Raw genomic sequence first — 26,160 nt, forward strand, 5'->3', positions numbered from 1 at the left:
TGAGCGAGAGGCATGGCAACAGAGTTTCTCACCCCCATGCAGACGCGGCGGGGGGTAGACGAGAGTGACCGGCCCACATTTATCAGTCTGGCCTGAACGGAGTTGCACAGCAGGGAAGAGGCATGCCTTTGTCCCGCAGGTCAGCCTGGGGCAAGAGGAAGGTGTATGGCGGGGTAGACTGTGTTTGTGAATCATGTGAGTCGGATGTGCTACAGTTTGTCAAAACACCTTTGTGTTAAGGTTACTTCTGTTCCCTCAGCCAACACAACGCTACTTCCATTTCCTTTGACGAAGCCTGCAGGGCCGTAAAACATCAAAGCGAACAAGGGTTGCTTTTCAGACATTTGATAAATTGAAAACTTACTAGAAGCTGTTACTAATTTCACTCTCTTTTCATCTAACCTTCTTACTCTTTTGGAGAGCAGGAGGGTCTTTCCATCTTCAGGGAATCAGAACATCTGGGTTTGTGAGAAGTAGAAACCTTTGGAACTGGTCTGCACGTTTCCTGTGCGAGGAGATTTAACTTTTTCCTCCCCTTTTTCAAGTCTTCCTTCGCTCTGCTGATTTCTGTTGCTCTGCTTCAAGGTAGGACGTGAGAAGCAAAGGCAAACAGGCATGATTCTTGCATCTTTTGTTCTTCTCTCCGACTCCTTATCTTTCTTTCAGGGTCTGTTTGTGTTTTGGTAATGGTTCTGTGTGGTCTTTAGGGGGGCAGTTGAGGGTAAACCTCCGCTGTTTGAGGAGGGCTGAACTGTTCTGTTAGTCTACACACACTGAAGGAACTGCAGGCCAACTGTGGATTCAGCTGTAGGTATGTTAAGAATGCTTCTGTATTGTCTCTCTCCATCTTCGGGTCTGTGTTTTAGACAGTTAAAACATGGCAAAACAGGACTAAATTCAAATGCAAATCTCGCTATCCTTTTTCTCGCAGGTTTATTGGTTCTTAACACAAACAGTTGCTTTTTATGAGTTACCAACTTTCTCTTAAAGCCTTTTATTGTCTTCTCAGAAAGAGGTTCAGGCTGTTGATTATTTGTCTGAACACGTTAGCATCTGTGTGCATGAGTCATGTTTAAACAAGCAGATTTAAAACATCTAGATGAAATATTGATGCTTGAAGCGAAGTCAAAACATTTACAAACCATTTTGAGAGAGCATGTTTGCACCATGAGGTAAGATTGTTAACAACACATGGTGATAAGTTCTGTCCTTTAGCCCATTTAAGTTTTTATTGAGTAATGAAATGTTCGATGTGGCTAAAGCTTTGAGCTTGTATCAAATCTTTGTCTGATAGCACCTGTGATGTTTGGCTGCATAGAAAACAACATTACTGTAGTTCAGATGCTTCTTTGATGCCTGATTCCATTTCCAGCACAGAGACTGATTAACCCTTTTGTTGCCACATAGTTTTAGTTTTAGACCCCGTGTAATCTAAAGCTTTTAGATTTTGAGGCTTTTAGATGTACGTTAACTTTGAGAGGCAGTGTTATTTTAGTATTATTTAGTGTTCATTAATATTGTGAATTTGCTTTTCTTTTTATGTGCTATGCTATGTGCTTTTGTCTTAAAAAAAAAAAGAATTTAATTAAAAAAAATTATGATGTTCTTTTGTCATTTTTAATATTTGTTTTATTTAAATCTTTCATTTCTATTTCCATTTAACTTTATTAAGTTCAGTAGTTTAAAACTTAAGCTTTTTTTTATTTCAGTTAGTTGTCAAGTTTACATTTTACATCTAATATTTTTATTTTTATAGTTACAATTTAAATAGTTACGTTTTAGTTAACAATAACAGCTGCTTTAAGCTACCTAATGCTAGTGTACTCCTACACTGCTAAAATCCTATTGTTAATGAGTATTTTATTTATTTTATGTTTTATATATATCTTATATACCTGTTAAAATATTTTCCAACTTATTAAAAAAGAAAAAACTCAAAATCACCAAGTCATTTTTTTGCAGCGTACGAGCAACAAATATGTGCACAAATATGTTCTAAGACTAAAAATAGTGACGACTCATCTTGTACTTGTGGGTGTGTCCACATTTTTGTCCAATCAAATGCTTTATAGAATGAAAATGTCCCTCTCCCTATGTCAGGCTTCTATTAAATAATAGTTTAATAAGTAGTCCACTTTGTAGTCTATCATTGTTCTGAAATATTAATGAATGTATGAATTGTTCTATTTAATACTTATTTGTTGATTTATTTTCCTCATTCTTTATTTTCATGCAGCATACTGTTGGAAATGAGAGCAAGACGGCTGATCTGAAGAAGATAATCTTGGATATCAAGCAACCGACCCCAAAAAATGGGGGTGTTCATTCTTGCTTTGACATTGCTCACCTTGAGTCATCTGTGGTCACATGTCCAAGCTTCGAGTCTGGTTCGGTTAAACGCAGGTCTTCGGGTAGCCAGAGGCCAGTCTGTGTTTGTCACGGCTGGTGAACTTCAGTTCCACACAAATGGGATATCTGAGGCCTGTAAGGTAGAAGTGGTGCTTACCGAGCCTGTGACGCAAAGAGTGGGGAAGCTGACTCCTCAGGTAACAAAAACAAATCCAGATTCAGCACATTGAGCTATTAAATATAAAACAGGAAAATAATTGTATTGTTTTCCAGGTTTTTGACTGCCAGTTCTTACCTGACGAGGTGAAGTATGTTCACAATGGCAGTCCTCTTCTTGAGGAGGACACTGTCATGCTGAGAGTCTACAGGTGAAACATTGTTTGGTCATTATCCTCGTCCAACATCAACATGTTACGGCTGTTACTTCAATAAGGGCTTTTGAGAGCTGCAAAAAAACTATTTCCAAGACCTAATGTAATTTCCATACCAAAATGCTTTTTTCTATGCCTGTGTTCAGGTTTACAGAAACCCAGACTTTTGTTGAGACTGTGCTACTACAGATACATGTGCTGGAACCTCAGAGGAGCCTCACAGAGCTTGGAAATGTTCCTTTGGTGGTTCCTGAGTTCTACGGCCTTTCCAATGCCATCAATAGCAGTGTCCTTACCTTTAAAACCCAGCCTGATGTGATCTGCACAGTACGTCTTCTCAGCTCTGAGATCAACGTCCCAGTGCTTGGTCAACTGGTCGTTGAGGATCCTGAAACAATGATAGCCACTGAGGCTGGACCAAGAAAAGGTATTACATACTTTTTATGAATTAAAAATTAATGATATTTGTGAAAAGTACTTTTTACCTTAAAATAATATTTTAAAAAACTTTTTTAATGATTATTTAAATAATGTAATGTGGTTTGAGACCCTAAAAACAAAAACAAAAAATGTTTATGAATGAATAATTCATTATATTTTTCTTAAAAGAAAATATATTTTAAACATTTTTGTAAAAATGTATACAGAAATGTTGTGATTCCCCAAAAACTGAAAATGCTTAATGTTTATCATTTAATAAATCATGTTATTTGTTTTTTTTTCTTGTTTTTAAAAAAAAAGACTTTTTACCATTCAAAATAAATTGTATTTTATTTTTTGGAAAATAATGAATAAAATGTTTTACGAAAATGTCATGTGGCGCAACACCCTAAAACGTAATTATGATGCATTAATAATTCATTATATTTGTAAAGAATAACTTTTTATCTTGAAAAATATATTTAAAAACTTTTTTGGAACTAATGATTAAAATGTTAATGTGAAAAATGAGAATGTTTTTTTTTTATTTACATAATGGTTATACCACATGACACTTTTAGAATTTTTTTCCTTAAAAGTGGATTTTTTTTTTTTTTTTTTACCACATGAAACCAAAATGAATACAAAGAGAGTATAGAACTTCTCGTCTCTATTCAAACTTTTCAAGGACGTCACACTGGAATTGCGTGCCCTGGAAATAAAGCCTGTGACCACAACACAAGGGAAGTTGAGTTCTTGAAGACGGACTGCACCAAGTTCCTCACTTCAGGTCTGAAGTACCAGCACCACAGTCCTCCATCACCTGAGATTGATTACATCCCAATCAGGGTGGAGTTTAGGGACCAGACATCTCGAGCCGTATTGGAGGTAGAATTGCATCAGAATCAGGTTTGTATTAAAACAGAACACAGGCCTCTGAATCTTCTCCTTCCCTTCTTCTCTCTTAGACCGAGAGTATCTGGATACCGGTATTGATCCAGGGGGCCATGGAGAACCAACCCCCCCACGCTGCCTTCATGTCTACGTTCATCCTGGAGGTGGATCAGTTCATCCTCACCCCCATGACCACTGCTGCCCTGGATGCCAAAGATGACGAGACCTCTCAGGCCCAGCTCATCTTCAACGTGACCAAACCTCCAGCGGAGGGGTATATAACTCATTTGGACGATCACACTAAAACTGCATCCTCCTTCTCATGGCAAGACCTGAATGAGATGAAAATCGCTTATCAGCCCCCAAACAGCAGTCACGCAGCCAGGAGGAACTATGAGGTCAGTAAGAGCTGATAAATTAATTGATGTACAGGAAAGTTTGAAAGGCAAATTAAAAAAAATGTCCTGTCAAATCATGAGATAATAAAAAATTACTAATAGTCTAGTTGAGGGGTTTTTAAGCTTTTTAATGCCACTGGCCCCCGAATAGGATGACCCACTTGCGAGGGACTTCAATCCTAAAACTTAAAGGCAGCTATATATTTTTTTTTTGTTATTACAAATATATTATTTCTATAAAGACCCATTTATATCAGTGTTGTTATTGTTAACTAAAACTATCAACAATATTTTTTTTTCATTGAAATTTAAATAAAATATAAATATTAGAGGAAAAACTTGTTAAAAAATTTGAAATGTTGCCTTGGCAGCTAACTAAAATAAAGTGCTAAAAAAAATAAAAAAATAAAGCTAAATAGAAATATAAAAAACATTTAATAACAAAAGCACATAACAAAATTACTAAAACTTACACTAACCTTATTGCTAAATCAAAATATGAATGAATACTGTAATAGTAAATAAATAATACTAAAATAACACTGCTTTATACTGTGAGGAAAGTATCGTAAACATTATTATAAATCTTAAGATATTTTAAATATTTAGAATAATATAATAAAATACATAGAAGTATTATAAAATGTTTAGAATGTCTGGAAAATATTTAATTTACAATGTTGACAATGTATTTTGTTGTTGTGTTAGTTTGCATCTTATCTGTCAAAATAATTAAATAATTCATATTTAATATTTAATATTACTTCTAACCAGTGTTCTCAGAAATAAAAAACGAAATGTCATTTATTTTTGCTTTTTACTTAATCTGTTGTCTAGGTTGAGTTTCAGGCCATCGATGGCTCATTTGTGCCGAGTCTTCCTATCCTGATGCACATCTCTATCCGCACTGCAGAGACCAACTCCCCTCGAGTCTCCTGGAATATGGGTACTCCAGCACATTAGCTAAAATTAATCATCTTCTAAATGAGAGAATGAGGCTAAACATCTTTATCATTACAGGCTTGGATTTGTTGAAAGGCCAATCCAGACCAATCACATGGGAGCACCTACAGGTTGTTGATAACGACAACATAGATGCCGTCACCCTGATAGCTATGGATGGCCCTCTTAATGGACACTTAAGTGTTAGAGGTAAAGGAATCTGTCACCTCTCTGAAAGTATAAACAAATCCAAATGTAATTCCCAAGACCTTTGTCTCCCTGATTTGTCATAGTAAGTGTATACCCACTCTTTTATTCCTTCTCCATCCATGTGGTAACCATTCATCATGTGGGCATCATTCAAGAAACATATGTCCGGGTAGCCTGCACGGGTTTGCTAATCAGGTGTAAAATGCTTCGGCGACACTTTGCCAGGGGCCGCAGACCAAAGATGTCTTTAGAGCCGTAGCGGCTGTCTTTCCACTCCAGCAGACTTTTGTTTGCACAGACCCTGAACGAAGCAGATTGTAAAGACTTATGGCATTTCATGCCAGATGTCCAACACAAGGTCATTTCTCTTCCATCAGACCATTATCTTAGCAAGCTCTGAGAACTGGTGACAATCATGTGTCTATCTGAAAAGCTTTATTCATGGGAATGTTCTAGAGTTTCAAAAGCACTGAATAAAGGGATAGTTCACCCAAAAAGGTATTTTGAACTCTATTTTTTCATACAATGAAAGTCAATGGGGTATAAACAACATTTAGATTATATTTTTCATAAACCTCTTCTTTTGTGTTCCACAGAAGAAAAAAGAGAGGAAGGCAGGTTTGGAATGACATGACATGAGTAATTGATTTTTGGGTGAACTATTCCTCTAAATCTTTGGTATGTTGGAAAGAACATGCCAGATTGCTATTCCAGGTTTTGAATGGGATGTTTTGCTGCATGCGTTTTCCCATGAAAGCTGCGGTAGATTGTTTTTGTGTTTCCTGGTTTGGAGGATTTCCAGGCCCATGGCCCGGTTCCTTGTGTCATTCCCTGACAGAAGACCACCTGATCAGCAGAAGCCTCCAGCCGACTTAAACAACAGCTCCCGCTTTAAGCCAAACCCTTCATTTAATTGGTGTTTACGTTTTTAGGGTTGATGTGTCATTTTGTGATCCCTCTGGCTGAGAATAGAGGCGTCCCATAACTTTGGCTTCAAATCCACTCCAAAAGCACCTAATTTTACTACACGAAGATTGAGCTGAACAGCAAGTTCTGGTCCAGAATGGACCGGTCTCTCTTGAGAACCTAAATGCGGATTGGGAATTGCTCACGTAGACCTCGAACTCAGGGACTCCGACCCTTGGGAAAGTCCTCAGTCAGCCTTCGGCCAAATGGAAAGCTGCCGCCCAATGTCCTCTTGCGTCAGGTATCTATATGGAGACTGTTTTTTTGGGCCTGATGCCCACAGCCACCTTTGGGCCCAATTACTTACTTGTTTCTCCATTGGACTTGTGGCCGTTTCCCCCTGATAAAGTTGCTAATTAGGTTTGCTGTGCAACCAGTCATCATTCAATCTGTCTGGTGACCTTGCCCTTCTGTCTCCCTGGCAAGCAAGAGAAACTCAGCTTCACGGTGGGCAGCAGCCATTGCCTGGGAAGGACGCCATCTTTCTTTTTATTTTTTCGCAATTGGGAGAAGCCAGAGCCAACATTTGTGCCTTCAGGCGAAAAACAAAACTTTCACAATTGCATCAAGCCAAATGAATGAAATTGCAAATGATAGTATTAGATTATATTGACTACTTGTTAACATTATTGTCCACCCAAACAACTATTTGTGTCCATAAAATGAAACAAAAACATGATTCATCCCTATTTACTTTCATTTTATGGACAAAAACAAACAAACAAACAAACAAAACGTCTTTCGAAACATCCTTTGTGTTTTCCAGAAGAAAGAATGTCATACAGGTTTGGAACGACATGAGTAAATTATGCTGAGTTTTAATTTTTGGGTGAACTATCCCTTTAACTTGACCTGGAATTTAATTGATCAAACATTCAAACAGGCCCAAACCATATTTTGTAACCAATCCTTTCTTATTCATCCAAAGGTGGAAAAGGCTTCATGTTTAAAGTCAAGGATCTCAAAGAAGGCGTTGTGGTCTATCATCATTCGGACAGCGACACCACAAGGGATTACGTCGTCTTCCGAATCACAGATGGCCGCCACAGCATCAGACACAAATTCCCCATCTATGTTCTTCCAAAAGACGACACCCCTCCTTTTTTAATCAATAATGTGGCCTTTGAGGTCCAAGAAGGTGGCACGGTTAGGGTGGAGGAGTACATGCTGATGGCCTCAGACTTGGACTCCAGCGACGACTACATTCAGTATCAGCTGATTACTTTTCCCAGAGCGGGACAGCTGGTAAAGAAGTCTTCTCCACATGAACCAGGTCAGTTGGATTTAATGCATTGGGTTTAATGGGTTATATTTCAGTAAGTTTCAACTTATCTGACGTGACTTACATTAGATGATGTCACATCAACCAGGTGTCCCAGTGAAGAGCTTCCTTCAGAGGGACCTTTTTCAAGGTCTAATCTACTACAAGCACTCAGGGGAGGAAGTGTTTGAGGATTCGTTTGATTTCATCCTGTCAGATGTCCATCAGCCTCCGAATCTATCGGACAGACATGTAACTTGGTATCTCTTTTCTTATTTAAATTCCATTTCAGTGTGAATATTTATAACAGGAATGTTTGCTTTGTACGTCTTCAAATTAGACTGTGGTGATCCACGTGTTTCCAGTGAAGGACCAGTTGCCTGAGGAAGTTTCCGGAACGGTTCGCTCCATCACGGTGAAGGAAACTGAAGTAGTTTACATTACTCAGAGCCATCTGCACTTCAGAGATACAGAGCATTCAGATACTGACCTTATGTATGTAATCACTCATCCCTGCTTTAGACTGGGAAACACCAGGTATGCTTATGCATTTCCTACCTAATACAGTAACAATGATGTTTATATATATATTATTAAGAATATGGGTCCTTTCTTGTTCATTTGACTTCTCTATTTCTTGCAGGTTATCAGATGCAGGCAGGCTGTTTTATACTGACACCACAAACTCCATGAAAAAAGATGCAATGGTTCCAGTGCTTAAGTCCTTTACCCAGGTCTGAAACATGCACACAATTTAGTTCCCTAAATGTTCCATGCTATTGTAATACATATGTTCAGAAACATGTTATCATTGTTGTCTTCTGCAGCATGCAGTGAACCACCACAAAGTGGCTTACATGCCTCCAATAGAGGATATTGGCCCTGAGCCTCTTTTCGTGCAGTTTGTGTTTTCTGTGAGTGACCAGCAGGGCGGCGCTCTCACAGGACTCATCTTCAATATCACAGTCACACCTGTTGACAACCAGGCCCCAGAAGTGAGTTGCTCACTCTTCATTTTAGTAAGGGAAGCATTTGGGAAACCCAACAGTTAAGAACCACTGTATTGGAGTATAATGTTAAGTCTTGGTTTAGTAGATACAGATTTAATATTTCACACTTCATTGAAGGGTACAGTATATCTACAATCCAAGTCTAAAAGTCAGTATTTATTCCACAACAAGCTTCATGTAATCAGTTTTTCAAACATAAATCTAAATAATTGTATAAATTTCCCAAACCTTCATTCATAGATGTTCACTAACTTACTGAGGGTCGAGGAAGGTGGCGGTAGTTTCTTGATGGAGGAGCACCTGTTGGTGCAGGATGTGGACAGTCCAGAAGATCAGCTCAGGGTACATGTGAAGACTCAACCTCAACATGGGAGACTGGAGCTGCAGGGCACGAGACTGCTAGAAGGAGACAGCTTCAGACTGCAGGACCTCAAAGCATTGAGGGTTAGGTATGAGTTGAAAAAATGTAACTAGAAATTACATTTATACGGTTAAAAAGTTATGTCCTAAGAAGAATTGATGGGGGTGATTTTATGATCTGTTGAATATCACAATACTCTCTCTATGGCGATAGATACATTCATGATGACTCTGAGACCCTGCAGGATAGCATTGGTCTTACTATCACAGATGGAATCAACTCTGCACATGGAAAGCTTTTAGTTCAGGTAATTTTCTTGATGTTTGAGACATTCTATTGTACTTGCATTGTGTTTCCATGTAGCATTCCCTTATTAAAATGCATATTTCCTTGGTGCTTCTTATTTGCATGTTTTATTAGATCATGCCCGTGAATGACGAGCCCCCACAGTTAGACTCCAACTTGAGGGCTGAACTGTCCTGCAAAGAGGGGGGTCAGGTCCAAATTACGGTTGAGTACCTCTCTGCTACAGATGTTGACAGCGAGGACACTCGGCTAACATACATGCTTGCCAGAACACCTGCACGTGGGGCGCTTCAGCGAAATGGGGTCACCGTGGACAAGTTCTCCCAGCTGGATGTGCTCAATGGGCTCATCTTCTACCTGCACACAGGTTATAACCAAGACAGGAGGCTAGTTAGTTATACTTAGTGAAAATTAGGTGTCACCTCCTGTAGGCCTGTTTCACACATCATGCAGGTGTTACAGGTGTTCCAAGCCAGGTCTTATAAATATAAAAATATGATGAAAATGCACAATAAATTAGTTTATGAAGATGGTCTTTTGTGATACAGACTTTTATTTCCTAATATTAAATAATGTAGCAAAATATTCACCCATTGTTCGAAAAAATAAAGTGTGATAAGTGCTGCTAAGCCCAATTATTTTAATATTTATTCATATAAAATAATCAAATATTTTTGTAGCAAAGTTCGTTGTTATGGGAAGGAGGTGGGAAGAAGGAGGTGGGAACCGGCGAACGTTCACAGACTTTAATAAAATAAATAATCAAATACAAAAACGAAAGTAAAGACGGCAGCCCCTCACGGTCGACTGCCGCCACACATAATAAAACAACATCAAATAAAATAGTCCAGGCCTGGTCTCTCTTGTCCTTCACTGTCGTCGCTCCTCCTTTTATGCTTCCGCTCCTCCGTGAGCGATACGAGATCGGTGTGTCGCGCAAGTGTCGCTCATCAGCAATCACGACACAATTTTAAAATAAAATATAAATATAGTTTTAATATTAAATGATTTCATATGGTCAATAACAATAAATGTCAGATATTATAAATCTATATTATATTGTCTAAAAATTTTTTTAATAAACCACAAAATAAATTGTTTCAAATGCTGCAAGTAAAGTAAGGCATCAAAACATAATGTTTGAGAAATGGATATTAATTTTGAGACATGCTAAAGATTAAAGCATTTAACAGCGTTATTAAATTAGCTCTAAGTGAGTGTTAGATGATGGCAAAGGTAATCTATATGTGGATATAAATGTGGTATGTGTGTATATATATATATATATATATATATATTACACATATATATATATATATATATATATATATATTACACAGTACACACACATACTTTTATTTCGGATGCGATTAATCATTGCCCAGCACATATACACACGTATACATATACACAAATAGTAACATTGGCTAATAATCAATATGGTATCATGCATGATCATGATCAATAAGATCATGCATCCCTAAAAATGTTTGTTGATGCAGGATGTTTGAAAAGGGCTTAAGGTGAATGTCTAATGAATGATAGTAAATTTAATGTCATTTTTATTAATTAAATTAACATGAATCCTCATTCACTAGGGGGTGAGATTGGACCTGATCCTGTCTCGGACACTGTCACTCTCATTGTGTCAGATGGAGAGGCTGGAACAATGGATGGCTGCTGCCAGGAGGATGCTGTCCCCCCGCCTGTCCCCCTGCATGGCACACTTCCGGTCTATGACCTCAACATCACTGTGATGCCTGTCAACAACCAGGTCCCAACCATAACGCTGGGTAAACATCTACCAAAGGGCCTGTAGTAAATCTCTTACTGGACAAAAGACGTTTCATACACTGGCGCTGCTTTGTGTTGAGGGACCGAATGGATTAAAACAAGATGCTCTCTAATCTAGATTTAATCGCCAGAGCATTTGGCTAAGGTGTAATTAATTCACTGTAATGGCAATCCGCTTAAATCAAGCAACCAGGAATTTTCGAGGCAGGTGATGGACTGCAGATTGGTAAATGAATCACTTAATCGCGGTCTCACACACCCAGCTCAGGGATTGTCACTAATGCAAGCGTTTTATTCCCCTGTACATACGTTTCGAGGCAGGGTGCTGGAGACGTCTCGCCAAGATGGGGATTTCACTCTTAATGCCAGAAACTTTGCAGTTATCAATGGAGAACAGTGACCAGAGCAAGACAATGAGCAGAAGACGGTAGCTAGGTGCCGGTGGGACGTTCACAGGAAATCCTTGCATGCTTGTCATCAGTGCATGTGGGGCGGCAGACGTACACACAGCTGGTTGGGATTATAGAGAGAAAGCAGAGCATGTGTGGCGAAAAAGCACAGTAGAAAGAGATACATGTTCCTGTGAGAATAATTGGACAATAGGGACACTGAGGAAAAGACAATGGACTGTCCCGCATTTGGAAAAAACGACACGTCCATAGTGTCTTCTATCCCTTTTCTCATTCAATCACAATTATAATCTCCTAATTCGGTTAATCCCCGTCAGAAAAAAGGAGGATTTTCCAATCTTGCCTCCGTGTAGTAGCTATAGACTGGTTTGTGAGGAAAAAGTAGTCATTTAATTAATTTGCATTGAATAAAGACTGGGTTGGCATAAGAGCTTTAAGCAAAGGAACGCAAGGAAAATCCAGCTCTTGCCTTGCTATGGGACAAGTTTTATCACTTTTACTCCAGACTGGCGGTCATTAATTCCTCCCCTTGTTTCCGAGCTCTATCCAAGCACAACCTCATCAGTGCCCATTCTCCATTCATTATTTATCAGTGCAGTAAATGGAAGCAGATGCCAGTAAGCATTGGCATGATGGCTTTATCAACACCCAGGTGGCAGCGGGCTGGCCGAGAGCCGAGCGAGAATGCAGGGGAAGAGAGGGAGCGTTAGCGAGGTAGCATTGTAGGTGTGAGGAAAGTGGGAGCAAGGGGAGCTGCCTGTAAATTAGAGTAAGAAGAAGAAGGAAAATATTAGGACACGCTTTTGAGAAGAAAAATATAAGCATGCTTCAATGAAGGCACTTTCAGCTCACTAAAATACTGCTAATATTACTACTTACTTTATGCTGTATATTGTTCCGTCAGGTAACATATTTGTGGTAGATGAGGGTGCCAGTGCATGTCTGTGTGGGGGGGTGTTGGAGGCCACTGATCCTGATAGTCATCCAAACCAGCTCATGTTTCACTTGGTGACCCCTCCACAATATGGGTTCCTGGAGAACACTCTTCCATCCCCTGGATTTGAGAAAAGCAACGCTGGACTCCAAGTGGGTCAGTAGTTTTCCTGAGGCTCTGTAAACATACCCAATGACTGTGACTTATGCCAAGCAAGACGTGTTCGTGGATTAACATCTTTTGTTGGTCATGGAACAACATTACTGTCAAACAAACTTGTCCTCTATCCCTGACTTCAAACTTAACACTAATCAGTGACCTTGTTCTCACTTGTTTCAAGCCCATTTTACTTAATTTTTTCTGTAAAACACAAAAAACAGACTTTGTTTGTGTGTTTTACAGAAAAAAGTAAGTCAAATGGGCTTGAAACAAGTGAGAACAAGGTCACTGATTAGTTTTAAGTGTGTCTTCTATACAATGAAAGTCATTGGGGTCCAATATTGTTTTGAAACTGTTGAAATGGCATTTCATCAGCCCTGAGCCACTATCCCTATTCCTTTAATCCAGGAACATGTCCTACTTGCCTATATTGTTGTGTCCTTTTTAAATGGTATAAGACCTTATCTTTCAGACCACTAAGTCATATTGTATAAATAAAGTTTCTTTCAGCCAGCTCCACCTCAGTTTGGGTTTCATCAACTATGTCCAGTCGGTGCACCAGGGTGTAGAGCCTACAGCAGACTTCTTTACCATCAGTGTCAGTGATGGGATTCATAGATCAGCACCATTGCCCTTCTATGTCATCATCAACCCTACCAATGATGAGACTCCATCACTGCTACTTAGCAACTTCACAGTAAGATATATATTTTTAGAGACAAAATTATCTGATAATCAAGCTGTCTGCTAACAATTGTCTTGCCCCTCACCTCTTGATAGGTCATGGAGGGAAGGATGAAAGACCTCAGTCCTGATATTCTAAATGCAGTGGACATTGATATTCCAGCAGAAACTCTTACTATGTCCATCCTGGTTCCCCCAGCCCATGGCACACTGCTCAATGGCATATATGGTGTTGAGATGAATCGTTACAAAAACATGAACCCAGAGGTCCTCCAACGAACCTTAGCAATCCAGTCTTTCACCTTACAGGAACTACAACAAGGTCAGTTCTGGAATCCATGTGATCTGTAGTACCACAAAGTTTTTCCTCCCCTAACTTCCGGGGTACCACTATATGCTTCTTGAGGAAGGTTGTAAGGACAGTGTCACTTCCCTGGTCCAGCCACCCCTCGGTGCCTTCACTGTGGGTATCCAGGCTTGCAGAACAGATGTTGCAGTAGACAAAGGTCAATGTGTGCCTGTGGTGCTTCTGCTTCATCTGCAAAGTCTTTCCAACTGCTCTCTGCACAATTATGTCACCGTGCATGAGGTACTTGGTGACTGCACAGCTTTGCTTGTTAGCGAGTGATAAAGAGCCATTGAAACGAAGGTGAGCAGGTCATTGACAAAATGGGACGTGTAAACTGGTGTCCTTCTTGGTAGTAGTGGTAGAACTAGCTATATCAGTCAAAGGAAGCAAATGCCTAGTGACTGTAATATCCTAAATGTCACTAAACGTTTAATCTACTAAAATATAATTTTTCTCTCTTGTGCTGATCCATAGGAATGAAGATCATGTATATGCATGACGACACAGAAACCCTCAAGGACGCTTTCACCATACAGTTGACAGATGGTGGGCACACAGTCCAGGGGACTGCGTGTGTCCGCATCATACCAGTCAATGATGAAAAGCCATGGCTACTAAAGTAAGGACGCCCTGGGATAAATTCAGAGCCAAAAAGGCGGATGAAAGCGGGAACGGGGGAGGGATTTTAGTGGTGGAGACTGGACAGGAACAGAAGGGGGAGGCCAATCCTGGATGGGGTTTATGGAAGGGGGGTCAAACACAACCTGTACTGCACATGTGGCTGGGGAATCTGTCTCCCTGACTGAGTAACTAGGAATTAACTTAACATCCTTGAGTAAATTGCTAATTTTTATTCCATCTTCTTCCTCTAAGATCAGCAAGATCTGTGGGTGTGCATGTAAACTCCACAACAGCAGAAGTAATGTGTCTTTTTGGCAGATGCCTTCATCTTTGTTTCAAAGTCCTCATGGATTAGGATAACAGGCCCGTTCTGCTTGTGTTCCTTCCTTTTAGAAGCAGCTGTTTGTGTATTTATTTATTTAGGATTCCGGATTTTAGCATGCAGGCTTGGCACCAGTACCTTTAGTGTCCAAAGCGTCCTGATCTTTGTTCTCAGAAATGCTGGTGTTGAGGTTGAGGCCCTGGAGAAGAGAGTCATCTCCAGTGTAGTGCTGGAGGCAGAGGATCAAGACACTCCCAACAATTATATTCTCTACATCCTCAATGCAGGTCCCAGATTTGGCATCCTTCAACTCAGGGTTAGCAAGGAAAATATTGTCCATTACATTATTCCTTAAGCCTGGAATACACTACATGATTGTGAATAGAACTTCTGAATCTGAACAGATTTAAACACTAGGCCTCACGCCTACTTAGTAAATGTTTACAGAGGGCATCACACACTCCTTTTTAGATCACTCCAAACACAACAAACTCACACAGAAACATGCACCTCATTGCTAGGGCAGTTTAGAACATAAAGTGAAAACAATTTATGTTCTAAAATCAGCTCAAATATAAAACATGTTTGATATCCTTTGACTAGATGGAATCATAGTCTGAAGCTAAAAAAAAAAACTGGAGTCTGCCTATCATACACTACAAAATCTTGCAACTGCCAAAAATCTGAATACTGTCTCTGACATTTTGCAACTAGTGCCGACCCCTCCAGAATTCAAATCAGTTAAAAAACCTTTGCAAAGGTCATGTAGTGTATTCCATTCCCAGCCTTTAGTGTGACATACTCTATACTTTATTAAGATTGTATGAAATAATGTGATTTTCTGCAGGCAGAAGCTGGATGGCTTGATCTGAGTCCAGGTCAAAATTTCACCCAGGAGGATGTGGAGATGAATCGCCTATGGTACACTCACACTACAGTTAACGGTTTCAAAGGCCATGACAGGTTTCACTTTGTTCTCAGTGATGGGGAAAACAGAACACCTCCACAGAGTTTCTTCATCTCTGTCCACACTGTTCAAAAGGGTACGTTTTATTGTGAACAAAATAAAATAACTATACACCTAGTAGGAACTCAGTATGGTTCAAAACCAACACTTTAACATAGGCTCACACCTTACATTTATTTTTCAGTCTTGAAGCTCCAGGGTTATGAAGTTCGGCAGACTGCATTGGCATATTATGACTGTCCAAATCCTGTGACAATGACATTATAGCATTTGCATAGTGACAGACCGATTTACATTTTGTGACTCAGTGATCGCTGCTTTTGTTTTTCCATCAATCAAAGTCCAAGAAAAACAACTTTGTTGACAGATTAAATCTGTGCATGTATAATTAAAAACATTGGCTTTCCCTATGGCCAAAATTACTTTGCCAGTTGGGTGAACATGGAAGCATGGCAGCCATTGTCCTCTTGGCTCCGTTCTGGCTTATCCTGGAGGAACAGAGGTGAGAATGTTCTGCCGCAAAGGATGAGCCACCTTTAAACGCCCAGCATGAATAATTAACAGAGCTGGGGCCAAACATCTGTAGTCCAGGCCCTAGTTCCCAGTACTGTCCCTGCTGTCACAAACACATCTTACACAACATCAATAAGCTTACTTGCACACAACTTCCTTTAGACTTAACATGCTTACATTTTTCAAAGCTTTAAACATATATATATATGTAAATGTGTATTTATCTACAGTATATGGCTCTTTAACACCGTTGACCTACTTGGCACGTACAGGTGACATTGCTTTAATCACTAAACCCGTGACCTTGATGGAGGGAGAGAGAGTCATTCTGACCACTGACATTCTGATGGCCACAGACAGTGGAAGCAAGCCAGATGAGCTCATGTACACTGTATCAGTACCACCTGAACACGGTCACCTGCACATGGTCCAAAGTCCAGGGGTTCCAGTGTTCTCCTTCTCCCAGATGGATGTGGCTGCCAACCGGGTATGCTATACTCATGACAACAGCCGCTTTGCTGACCGTGACTCTTTCAGGTCAGTGGTTTTCATTGTTCTTTTTAAATTTGTCTATCTATCTGTGTCTGTCTGTCTATTGTGCAATCTGGTATAGCCCATAGACGGCAAAACCTCAATACGAAATTAGAAATGATGTAAAAGCAAGAGACTGAAAAAACAAAAAGAATAATTTTTGCTTCGTTTGCATGGGTTTCCAGCCAATTTGGCAGAAAGCTGACTTTAGTCAGAGCGTACAGTTGACCTGTGCTGCCTTTCTCGTGTGAATCTTTGACACCCAAAACTCTGGCTTGGTTTCATCATTGGGTCATCCGGGAGCAAAACAAACCTTCCTGAGCCAAGCCTGACGAGGGGCGAGTGGCCCTTCGGAGAGGGTACGGAGCAGTCTGTGCCAATGTGTTCAGTCAGCACAGCATGGGGTGGTATGGGGTCCAATCACAGCACATGGACACTACAGCGTTAGTCATGTGGGCCCTGAGTACTTTCAATTAGCAATTCCAACACAATCACAAGAGACTAGGGAAAAACTTGGTCATAATATCTAACAGACTTATTGTTTGAAATGGTTTTTGGGTCTTCACAGCTTGTATTTGTGTTAATCTGAGGCAAAAGATGCAGCATGCGACAGCCGGTCTCCTTGATCGGGAGAGACACCTGAGCAAACACCTGTGTGTCAAACTCTAGGCCGACAGCAGGGGCCAAAAGAGACGGGGAGACAGTTTTTTTCTGGGAGCCTTGTGTCTCCCTCTGCTCTTCCGTGACAGCTGATGATAAATGGCCATTATTAAGAGAGTAATAACTCAGCCTGGAATTGGTTATACGGCTCTAAGAGATGTAGTCAGAGACAGGGATCCCTGGGCACAATTACCGAGCAAATATGGGACAATGGCAATGCCAGATGTTGCACCAGTTTGGCTGTGAGAGTGGACCTGCGTGTTCTTTACGAGTCTACTGTGAGGTGGCAGTCGTGTTGTTTACCATGGCTGGCAATTATCAGCTTCAGGGCAATATGTGTTGGAAGGCAGATTGGCTTGGCAGAGGGTGGAATGGGGACTCGACTCGCACCCCTCCCTGTCCTGTCTTTCTGCTCCAACACATCAACCATGTTGGGTGAGGATAGCAGCTCAGAACATACTGTAACACTGACAAGACCTTAGAATAAAGCGATAAGGCATGAGGCCATGTGTTACAGTGATTTTTACTATGGTTAAAGGTTATGGTTAGATCCGAGTGGCTTTTAATGGTTTTAATAAAACCGCACTATAAGCAATGTGACCAAAGGATTTTACCCTCAATAAACTGTGCATATATCAGATTTTTATACACAAAATATGTTTTCTCATGCAGCTTTGTAGTTACCAACAGTGTGACGTCCAGAAGCGGTACTATTCATTTCACTGTGGAACACAGTGACCGTATCCCACCAACCCTGAGTATCAACAAAGGCCTTGAACTCTCAGAGAACTCTATGAAGACCATTTCCACTATTGACCTGAAACTGACTGATCCAGACACTGCTCTAGGGAATCTCACCTACATCGTTATTCAAAGCCCACAATATGGAAAGTTGCTCTTGAAAGGTTTACCCCTCTCTAAGCCTCATTTCACGCAACTGGACATCAACAACATGGATCTAGCTTACCATCATCTAAATGGACGAGCCAAGATCGACAGGTTCACCTTTCAGCCTACTGATGGAACTAACGCAGGTTATTTGGAGTATGGACAGCTGAAGAGGGAACCTGCTGTTTTTAACATACAGGTAGGCTGTTTATTATTTGGGAAAATTCACCCAAAACCAATAAAAACTGGGAAATACTCTAAAATATTGTATGTAAATAGGTAGATCTACAACAACTTACTTTATAAAATACAGATGTTTACTGCAACCTCTTACAAAAATGACATGCATGCATAAAAAAATAAAAAATGTACTTCAAAATACCTTAGTGATTGCAGGTGGCATTAAAGAGAGGAGCGTTTTCTTTCTAGGGATCATCTGATTGGACAAAAAATCTGTGTAGTGCAGGATAATAAAATTCATTTTTTGATTCCGTTTTCTTTGATGAGGAAAACCCTCATTTTAAATGTATATGTAACTCATAAAGGTGAAGGTGTCAGCTTTTATGGCTTTAGCATATAAATAGACTCATAAATAGACACTAAAGGCACAAAACGTTATAATTAATTCTCATACAAGTCTTTAAAATCATAATAAACAAATGAATTATGAGGCTGGTTACCACATCATACCATAGTTTACCTTACAGTTTCTGTCAGGAAAACTATTTCTTTCCTGCAACCTAGTTAACTCTTTCAGAAATTTCACATAGAAGGGGGCGCTATTCTGAAAGAGTACTGAATCTCCTGATGAAAACAGCTGAAAAAGAAGCAGAAACAAACTAGATCATATGTAAGCATATGCAAAAGTAAAATAACAAGATCATCAACATAAAACCACATATAAACCAAAACTGCCTAATGTGACTAAATGAAATGTTGACCCGGGATGAGCTATATAGGACTGTAAAGCTTTGGGGGTGTTGATGGACTCGATCTACTCCATCTATGTTTTGATCATCATTCTGAATACGATCTGGACAAAGTATTTGACAAAAATGCGATTTATGTTAAAAATTACGATTTATGTCAAATTTGTGATTTTTTTTTTTTTTATAAAGCATACCCACATTCAAGTTTTGATAAAAATGTGGTGGGGGGGGGAGGAATGCATTAAGCTAGGATAAAACGGGTCTGTTAACATAACAGGGGCAGATAATATTCATACATATTCCGAGGGCCAAGAACATTTTCCGAAAATGATCAAAATTGCTGGTGGTGGCTGGCAAAAAAAAAAACCGCTGGCGGGGAAAGAGTTAACATTGCTGTCAAATAAACGGCTTGTACACAAACCATTAAGCCCAGCAAGAGAGCAACGGGTTAACAAAGCGTTCCCTTTTGTATTGCATGTTAAACGGAGAGGCTTTGCTGGCCAGGTGCTCGTGCAGGTCCGGTGCCATTCACTGTGTCACAGCGTCGCTCTCTCGAGGCCCGCGCCACAATTTAATATTCCGTTGAAGCGGTCAGCGAGGCGGCAAACGCGCTGGCCAGCACATCCAGCTCTGTGCTACCGAGAGAAAAACTCCCAACTGCACAGGTGAAGCAGCCCAAAACTTTGTTCGCGCCCCACGGGAGCGCGCACACCGTCACTTGGCTGAAGTCGCTGTCGCGCATTGCTTCAATGCGGCGCGTGCTTGTCTAACCGCACGACCCCTGAGACCGGGATGGTCATAAATAATATAAAGGCCTATTCCTCCCCTCACTTGAATTTACATGTGATAATACCACACAACAATAGCACACATTGTGTTTTAAGTTACGATTTTTCTTGTAAACAATAAATATTGAGCCATTTTTGTAAACATTTGAACCATTTTTAAATACAATATAGAGGGAGATAGTGAGAGTTGTCACATGAGGAAAAGGTTGTGTCTCAATTATACAAATGTGGTTTTGATGGCAGTGGTTTTAAACCATCTTAAATAAGAATATTTTCTGTCAATTCTTTCCTCCAAACTGTCATCATATTTAGCTTTTTTGGTAAACAAGTGAAGGAATGTTTTAACTGAATGTAATTTATTGAATTTTAAATTAATGTTTTAATTGTGTTCTCAAAACAAGTTTTTTTTTTTATGTCAGAACTGTCATTTTTATTTTGGCAAGTTGTCACATAGGCTATGTTTCGATGTTATACATATGTGACCCTGGACCACAAAACCAGTCACACTGGTCAATTTTTTGAAAGCTGAATAAATAAGCTTTTCATTTATGTATGGTTTGTTAGGACAGGACAATATTTGGCCGAGATACAACTATTTGAAAATCTGGAATCTGAGGATGCAAAAAAAATCTAAACATTGAGAAAATCGCCCTTTAGAGTTGTCCATTCGCGATTGTGCTGCATTCACTCACAAAAATAAATGTTTTATATATTTACAGTAGGAAATTTACAAAATATTTTCATGGAACATGATCTTTACCTAATATTCTAATGATTTTTTTTTTGGCATAAAATAAAAATAGATAATTCACAATACAATGTATTGTGGGCTATTGCCACAAATATACCCGTGCAACTTGTGACTGGTTTTGTGATCCAGGGTCACATATATGCAGTTTATTGGTCAGTATTTGTGGACATGCATACATACATTCTCTCACACACACACACACACACACACACACATGTATATATATATTACATTTCACAACATTTCTTTTAAAACTAAGTTTTGCATGTGCTTTGTTAGTAAAAAAAAAATTAAATACAAATCTCACTTAAACAAATATTTTTCATCGTGAAATTTTGTATCAATGTTAATAAAATAAAACAAAAAAATAGATGTAATAAATAAATAAAAATATTTAAATAAGGTGTGTATTTACATTTCAAAAATCAGTATGGCAAGGACAAAGCAGATACACATGACAACATTATAAGATTTAAACAACAGTGATTTGACTTAAAAAATATTTATTCTGGTAAAAAGTGACTCCTAGTCTCCCCTAAATAATATATAATATATTAATTATATTTTATTTATAATAACCATTGTTTTTTACGAATCTTATTTAGACAAGTAGATTGTTTATCATTTAGAATTTTCGTATTAATTAATAAAATAAACAAAATTAATAATAAATAATGAACAAATAAATATTCAAATAACATATGTATTTAAAAAAAAAAAATCAAAAAACAAGGAAAAGACAAATGCGCTTGACATCATTTTACAGTATTTAAACTACTAAAGTGAGCAATGGCTGTGAAATGATTGCTTGCATTCTCTAATGCTTCCCTCTAGTGGTAGTGCAGCATGAAAGCAGTTTAAATGGCTGCTCTCTGTAGATTATACTGAACTATTATATCTTCACAGATAGAGATATTGGACAAGACACCACCCAGTATTGTAAACAAAGGGATTCCAAGTACAGTGGAGAATCTTCCAGATGGCAAACAGGGCATCTACATCACCTTCAAAGAACTGAAAGCCTCAGATCCAGACAGTCCCGACGACACACTGGAGTTCACAATCACAAGGCCTCCACACTTCGGTTACCTTGAAAATGCCCTCACAGGCACGTGCACGGGTCTCTTGTTAATATTCACAGATTGTGTGCCGATTATAATGAATTTTCTTCCTGATATAGGTGCCTATATCAAAGGACGCTTTACCCAGAAGGATCTGGACCAGAAAGCAGTGCGCTATGTCATTCCTGCAGATATGGAAGTGACCGCAGACAGCTTTGAGTTCCAAGTCACAGATCCTGCAGGAAACTCCATGCTTCCTGAAGTGTACATCCTCTTTTGTGGATCATTTGTTTAGATATTTTTTATTTTATAAATATATATATATATATATATAATATTTATATATTTACATTGGGCAAATCAAATGACTCACTGAATTCTTAATGTGATTTTATAATAAATAAATAATATATATATATATGTGTGTGTGTGTGTGTGCGCAATAATATAAAATATATTTATGTATATTCTATTCTATTTGATATTAGATTATTTCTGCCAAATTAGGAATTCATTGATCAATTTGGTAAAATTATCAGCATTTTATACAATATAAATATATAAAATAATGTAATAAAATATGAACATAAATTTATAGAAAATGTATGTTTAACAATAATGTTAAACAGTATGTTCTATTGTTTTTCTATTAAATGATTCAGTGGGTCATTTGGTAAAACATTTTTTAGGGTTTTATAAAAATATAGATTAGGACAGTTGACAAAAGTGATCAGGAATTTATCTGAATTTATTAGGAATTTATTCTAGACAAAATGATTTCAGTCCGAATGTAATTTTTGTCTTTGGTCTCCCAACACAGGATGGAGTTGAGGTGGTCTCGTGTGGAGCTGTCTGCTTCCTGTTATCGTGTTTGTGAGAATGCAGGAACTCTAGCTGTGCAGGTGGTGCGCAGTGGGAACAGCAAAGATCCGGCGTACATCGCTATACAGGTGCGCTAAACTAGCTTATCTAAACTTACTATCCTACATAGATGGAGTTTGATTGAATACTTTTATCTTACAGGTGGAAGAGGGAACAGCTAAAGTCGGGAAAGACTTCACTCACAGTTCTGCCAGTCTCGTACAGTTTGATCCAGGTGGTTATCGCATCAAACTTCAGCTGTTTACGTTTACTTTTAGATTTTTTTTTTATCTTTAGAATATGCTGAATCTGTGCTTTATGTTTGTGTTTAGGTGTACATGTCAAAATGTGGAACATTTATCTCAAAGATGATGGACTAGAAGAAAACCATGAGAAATTTGATGTAATTCTGAAGACTCCAAAAAATGCTGTTTTGGGACAGAGGAACAAGGCCACAGTTGAGATTGTGGATACTAGAAATGGTAGAAAGAAGTCTTCTTCTAAAATCTTGTTGTTCTACAAGCCCACATTCTTCTCTTTTTATATATATATACATATAAACACAGAACAAAATTATAAATGCAACACTTTTGTTTTTGCCCCCATTTTTCATGAGCTGAACTCAAAGATCTAAGACTTTTTCGATGTACACAAAAGGCCTATTTCTCTCAAATATTGTTCACAGATCTGTCTAAGTCTTTGTTAGTGAGCACTTCTCCTTTGCCGAGATAATCCATCAACTCACATGTGTGGCATATCAAGATGCTGATTAGACAGCATGATTATTGCACAGGTGTGCCTTAGGCTAGCCACAATAGTGTGTGTGTGTGTATATATATATATATATATATATAACCTGAGAATATTTCCTTCTTCCAGGCAAGTGTAATCCAGATGACCTTGTTGTTGAAGAAGATGAGAAGCAACATCCTTTCCAAAGCCCACCCTACGTCCAAGAGCCTGAACCACCCCTACTAGAGGAATACACTCCAGACCCAAGGAGCGGAATCCTTTGGGAGAACTATCCGCCAAGAGGGGACGTCCCATATCGCACTCACTTCAGCCATTTCAGCGTGGGAGAACATCAGGACCACTTTCACAGTCAAGGCCAAAGACAGCTGAGGATCCTGGGTAGAAGCAGACACAGAGTGAGCCAGGTCACCTCAGCTACAACATTTACTTCTTCTAATATCTAGTGTGGTATTCAAATAATGATATTACTATTATTAGTTAATATTAACATCTGAGCGTGGTTTTAGGCACATCTGTCAGAGGTGGACAACAGAAATCAAGAAAGAGTTTGGAGAGTAAGTTTTATATTTTTTGGTTCTGCCTCCAATTTTGTTCTTTACTAAACTTCAGAGTTTATTAATTAGTTGTACTTATGTCTTTAGAAAGTAGTTATTAATGTAGTTGTGTTGTTTGTTTAGTATTAGATATTTTTAGGGTGGGGGGGATGATTGTCTTATTTTTAAGAATTTAAGTAGTATTTATTTATTACGTTTAAATATTTAATATTGTTTTTATTTCTTTATTTAATTCTTTGTATTTATTTTTTCGCCCATTGTTTATTTTTTAGTCATTTATTTATTTGTAGTAGTAGTATGTATTAATTTATTTTGGTTGGTTGTAGTATTATTTAATTATAATAGTGGCATTGTTTTTTTTTAATTTAATTAAATTTTGTATTTCTTAGTAATATTTATATATTGCTATTAGTAGTATTTATTTATTTATTTGGTTGTGTTATTTATTTAGTATTATTTTTATTATATGTGTGTTTATTTATTAGTACTATTTATTTATTTATTTGGTTGTCGTATTATTTATGAGTTAATAGTAATAGTATTATGCATTTATTTGTTAATATTTATTGATACAGTTATTGGTTTCAGTATTGAGAACATTATTAATGCTATTTAATTTTTTTAAACATTTTTTTTAAGTAATTTTGCATTTTGTGTTAGTTTTATTTATTTGATTATTGGTATTATTTATTTATTAATACTATTATATCTATTGGTTTCAGTATTTCAAATATTATCTATAACATTTCATATTTGAATATAATTTAACCTTTTATTTATTTATCTATACATACATGCATGCATGCATACATCATAATGTGCCGTGTGCAGGACTCAAAATGTGTGGTAATTTGGTCATCCATTAGTTCCATGGACTGATCCCATTGAGAATAGAGGAAAAGGCGGCCGCTCCTCGTGTCCACTCTGAACTGGAGATCACTCCCATCTGGACCTGGCCGGGATATGCCGCTGACGCTGAATCAGTGGAAACTCCCCAGCGGGACTCAGCCTCTTTTGTCATTGATTCAGGAGTGCGACAACACAAGGTATTATAGCTTATCCCTACACTGGGAATCAGCTGTTGTGTATTTTTAGATCAAAAAGAGAACATCACATGGCAATGTATATTATGTATTGTTTTATCTATCAATATAGATTTAAAGTTTCTATTGAACTTTCCTTCATACTTTCTCAAATGTTATGAGCTTTCATTACATAATTCTTTCCTCTCTTTTTAAAGTCTCAGAAGCCTGTTAGTATAGGTTGTCCTAAAGGCTGGACTCACTACAGGAGGAACTGTTATATTTTGGGGCCTGGTATTGCTAGCTGGAGCAGCGCACAACATGCTTGCATGCTGTATGTTATACCTCTATATATGCATGCATTCATACTACATACGCATTTGCCTTTTCCACTACTTAATAGTAATGTTATGACTCCAACATTTAGGCTTGAAAGTCAATTGTCAAGTATCCACTCAAAGACTGATATGAAGTGGATATGGAGGTTTGCTGGAAGGCAATCATTCTGGATTGGTAAGCAAACGAGACGTATATTCTGTGTGGTACTTTTTTGTAAGGACTGAATGTAATCTTTCCCCTTTTATTGTGCAGGGCTCATGGGGGGTCCAAAGCAGTGGTCCTGGACGAATGGAAAACCACTGAAATTCTCCAAAATCAGGAAGGATCATGAGATCCACACGAGCTCTGCCTGTGTTTTAGCTCAGAACCAGAAGATATGGATTCCTAAAAGTTGCACTGAAGGATCCGAACACAGATACGTTTGTTCAGCACCTGCAGAAATCAGTTAAAAAAACACATATTTATTTTATAATGGTTTTTATTAATGATTTAAAATACATTGTAGCAGTCATAGCACTGAATAATTATATTTCAGCTTCCAATGACATGCTTAATGTGTTATTAAAATTAATATGATTGTTATCAAATAAATGTGATTAAAAGAGTAACCTTTTATGGAGTTGTTTATTTGTGGACTGAATACATGTTTTATAATTTGACTGGTGAATACATTTTTACAACAATAAAACTGTTAAGGAGAGCTAAATATATTAATTATGATTTTATGATATATATATATACACTGAACAAAATTATAAATGCACCACTTTTGTTTTTGCCCC

At 38.3% G+C, this 26,160-nt stretch overlaps 1 protein-coding gene across 2 annotated transcripts; it reads left to right on the top strand.

The window, feature by feature from the left end:
* Positions 1-286: 286 nt before the first annotated feature.
* Positions 287-26,066, top strand: frem1b (Fras1 related extracellular matrix 1b). Of its 2 annotated transcripts, none has more exons than XM_082138051.1 (37): positions 287-585; positions 708-811; positions 2,237-2,546; positions 2,623-2,717; positions 2,867-3,147; positions 3,829-4,028; positions 4,109-4,432; positions 5,270-5,378; positions 5,453-5,584; positions 7,479-7,823; positions 7,921-8,063; positions 8,152-8,348; positions 8,455-8,545; positions 8,639-8,806; positions 9,062-9,270; positions 9,396-9,489; positions 9,603-9,855; positions 11,087-11,281; positions 12,597-12,782; positions 13,286-13,482; positions 13,566-13,791; positions 14,293-14,437; positions 14,936-15,077; positions 15,609-15,804; positions 16,514-16,778; positions 18,105-18,519; positions 21,695-21,896; positions 21,969-22,113; positions 22,670-22,799; positions 22,873-22,945; positions 23,043-23,192; positions 23,590-23,858; positions 23,970-24,017; positions 24,884-25,063; positions 25,258-25,373; positions 25,467-25,552; positions 25,631-26,066. In XM_082138051.1, the coding sequence occupies exons 3-37, from the start codon at positions 2,313-2,315 to the stop codon at positions 25,825-25,827; spliced, it is 6,438 nt and encodes a 2,145-aa protein (XP_081994177.1). In that variant the 5' UTR covers positions 287-585; positions 708-811; positions 2,237-2,312; the 3' UTR covers positions 25,828-26,066. The 2 variants fall into 2 exon arrangements, with proteins under 2 accessions (XP_081994177.1, XP_081994176.1); XM_082138050.1 differs by having other exon boundaries at positions 23,590-23,867; positions 25,631-26,065.
* Positions 26,067-26,160: the final 94 nt, after the last annotated feature.

This window comes from Leuciscus leuciscus (genome assembly GCF_965113295.1).
Source record: "Leuciscus leuciscus genome assembly, chromosome: 15".
NCBI lineage: Eukaryota > Metazoa > Chordata > Actinopteri > Cypriniformes > Leuciscidae > Leuciscus > Leuciscus leuciscus.

What these genes read in the sequence shown, in the direction of transcription:
- frem1b (XM_082138050.1), top strand. Translation starts at nt 2,313, where the DNA reads ATGGGGGTGTTCATTCTTGCTTTGACATTGCTCACCTTGAGTCATCTG. An exon ending in CGAATCTATCGGACAGACAT is followed by an intron (nt 8,064 to 8,151) that starts GTAACTTGGTAT and finishes TCTTCAAATTAG; the next exon opens with ACTGTGGTGATCCACGTGTT. An exon ending in ATGGAAAGCTTTTAGTTCAG is followed by an intron (nt 9,490 to 9,602) that starts GTAATTTTCTTG and finishes ATGTTTTATTAG; the next exon opens with ATCATGCCCGTGAATGACGA.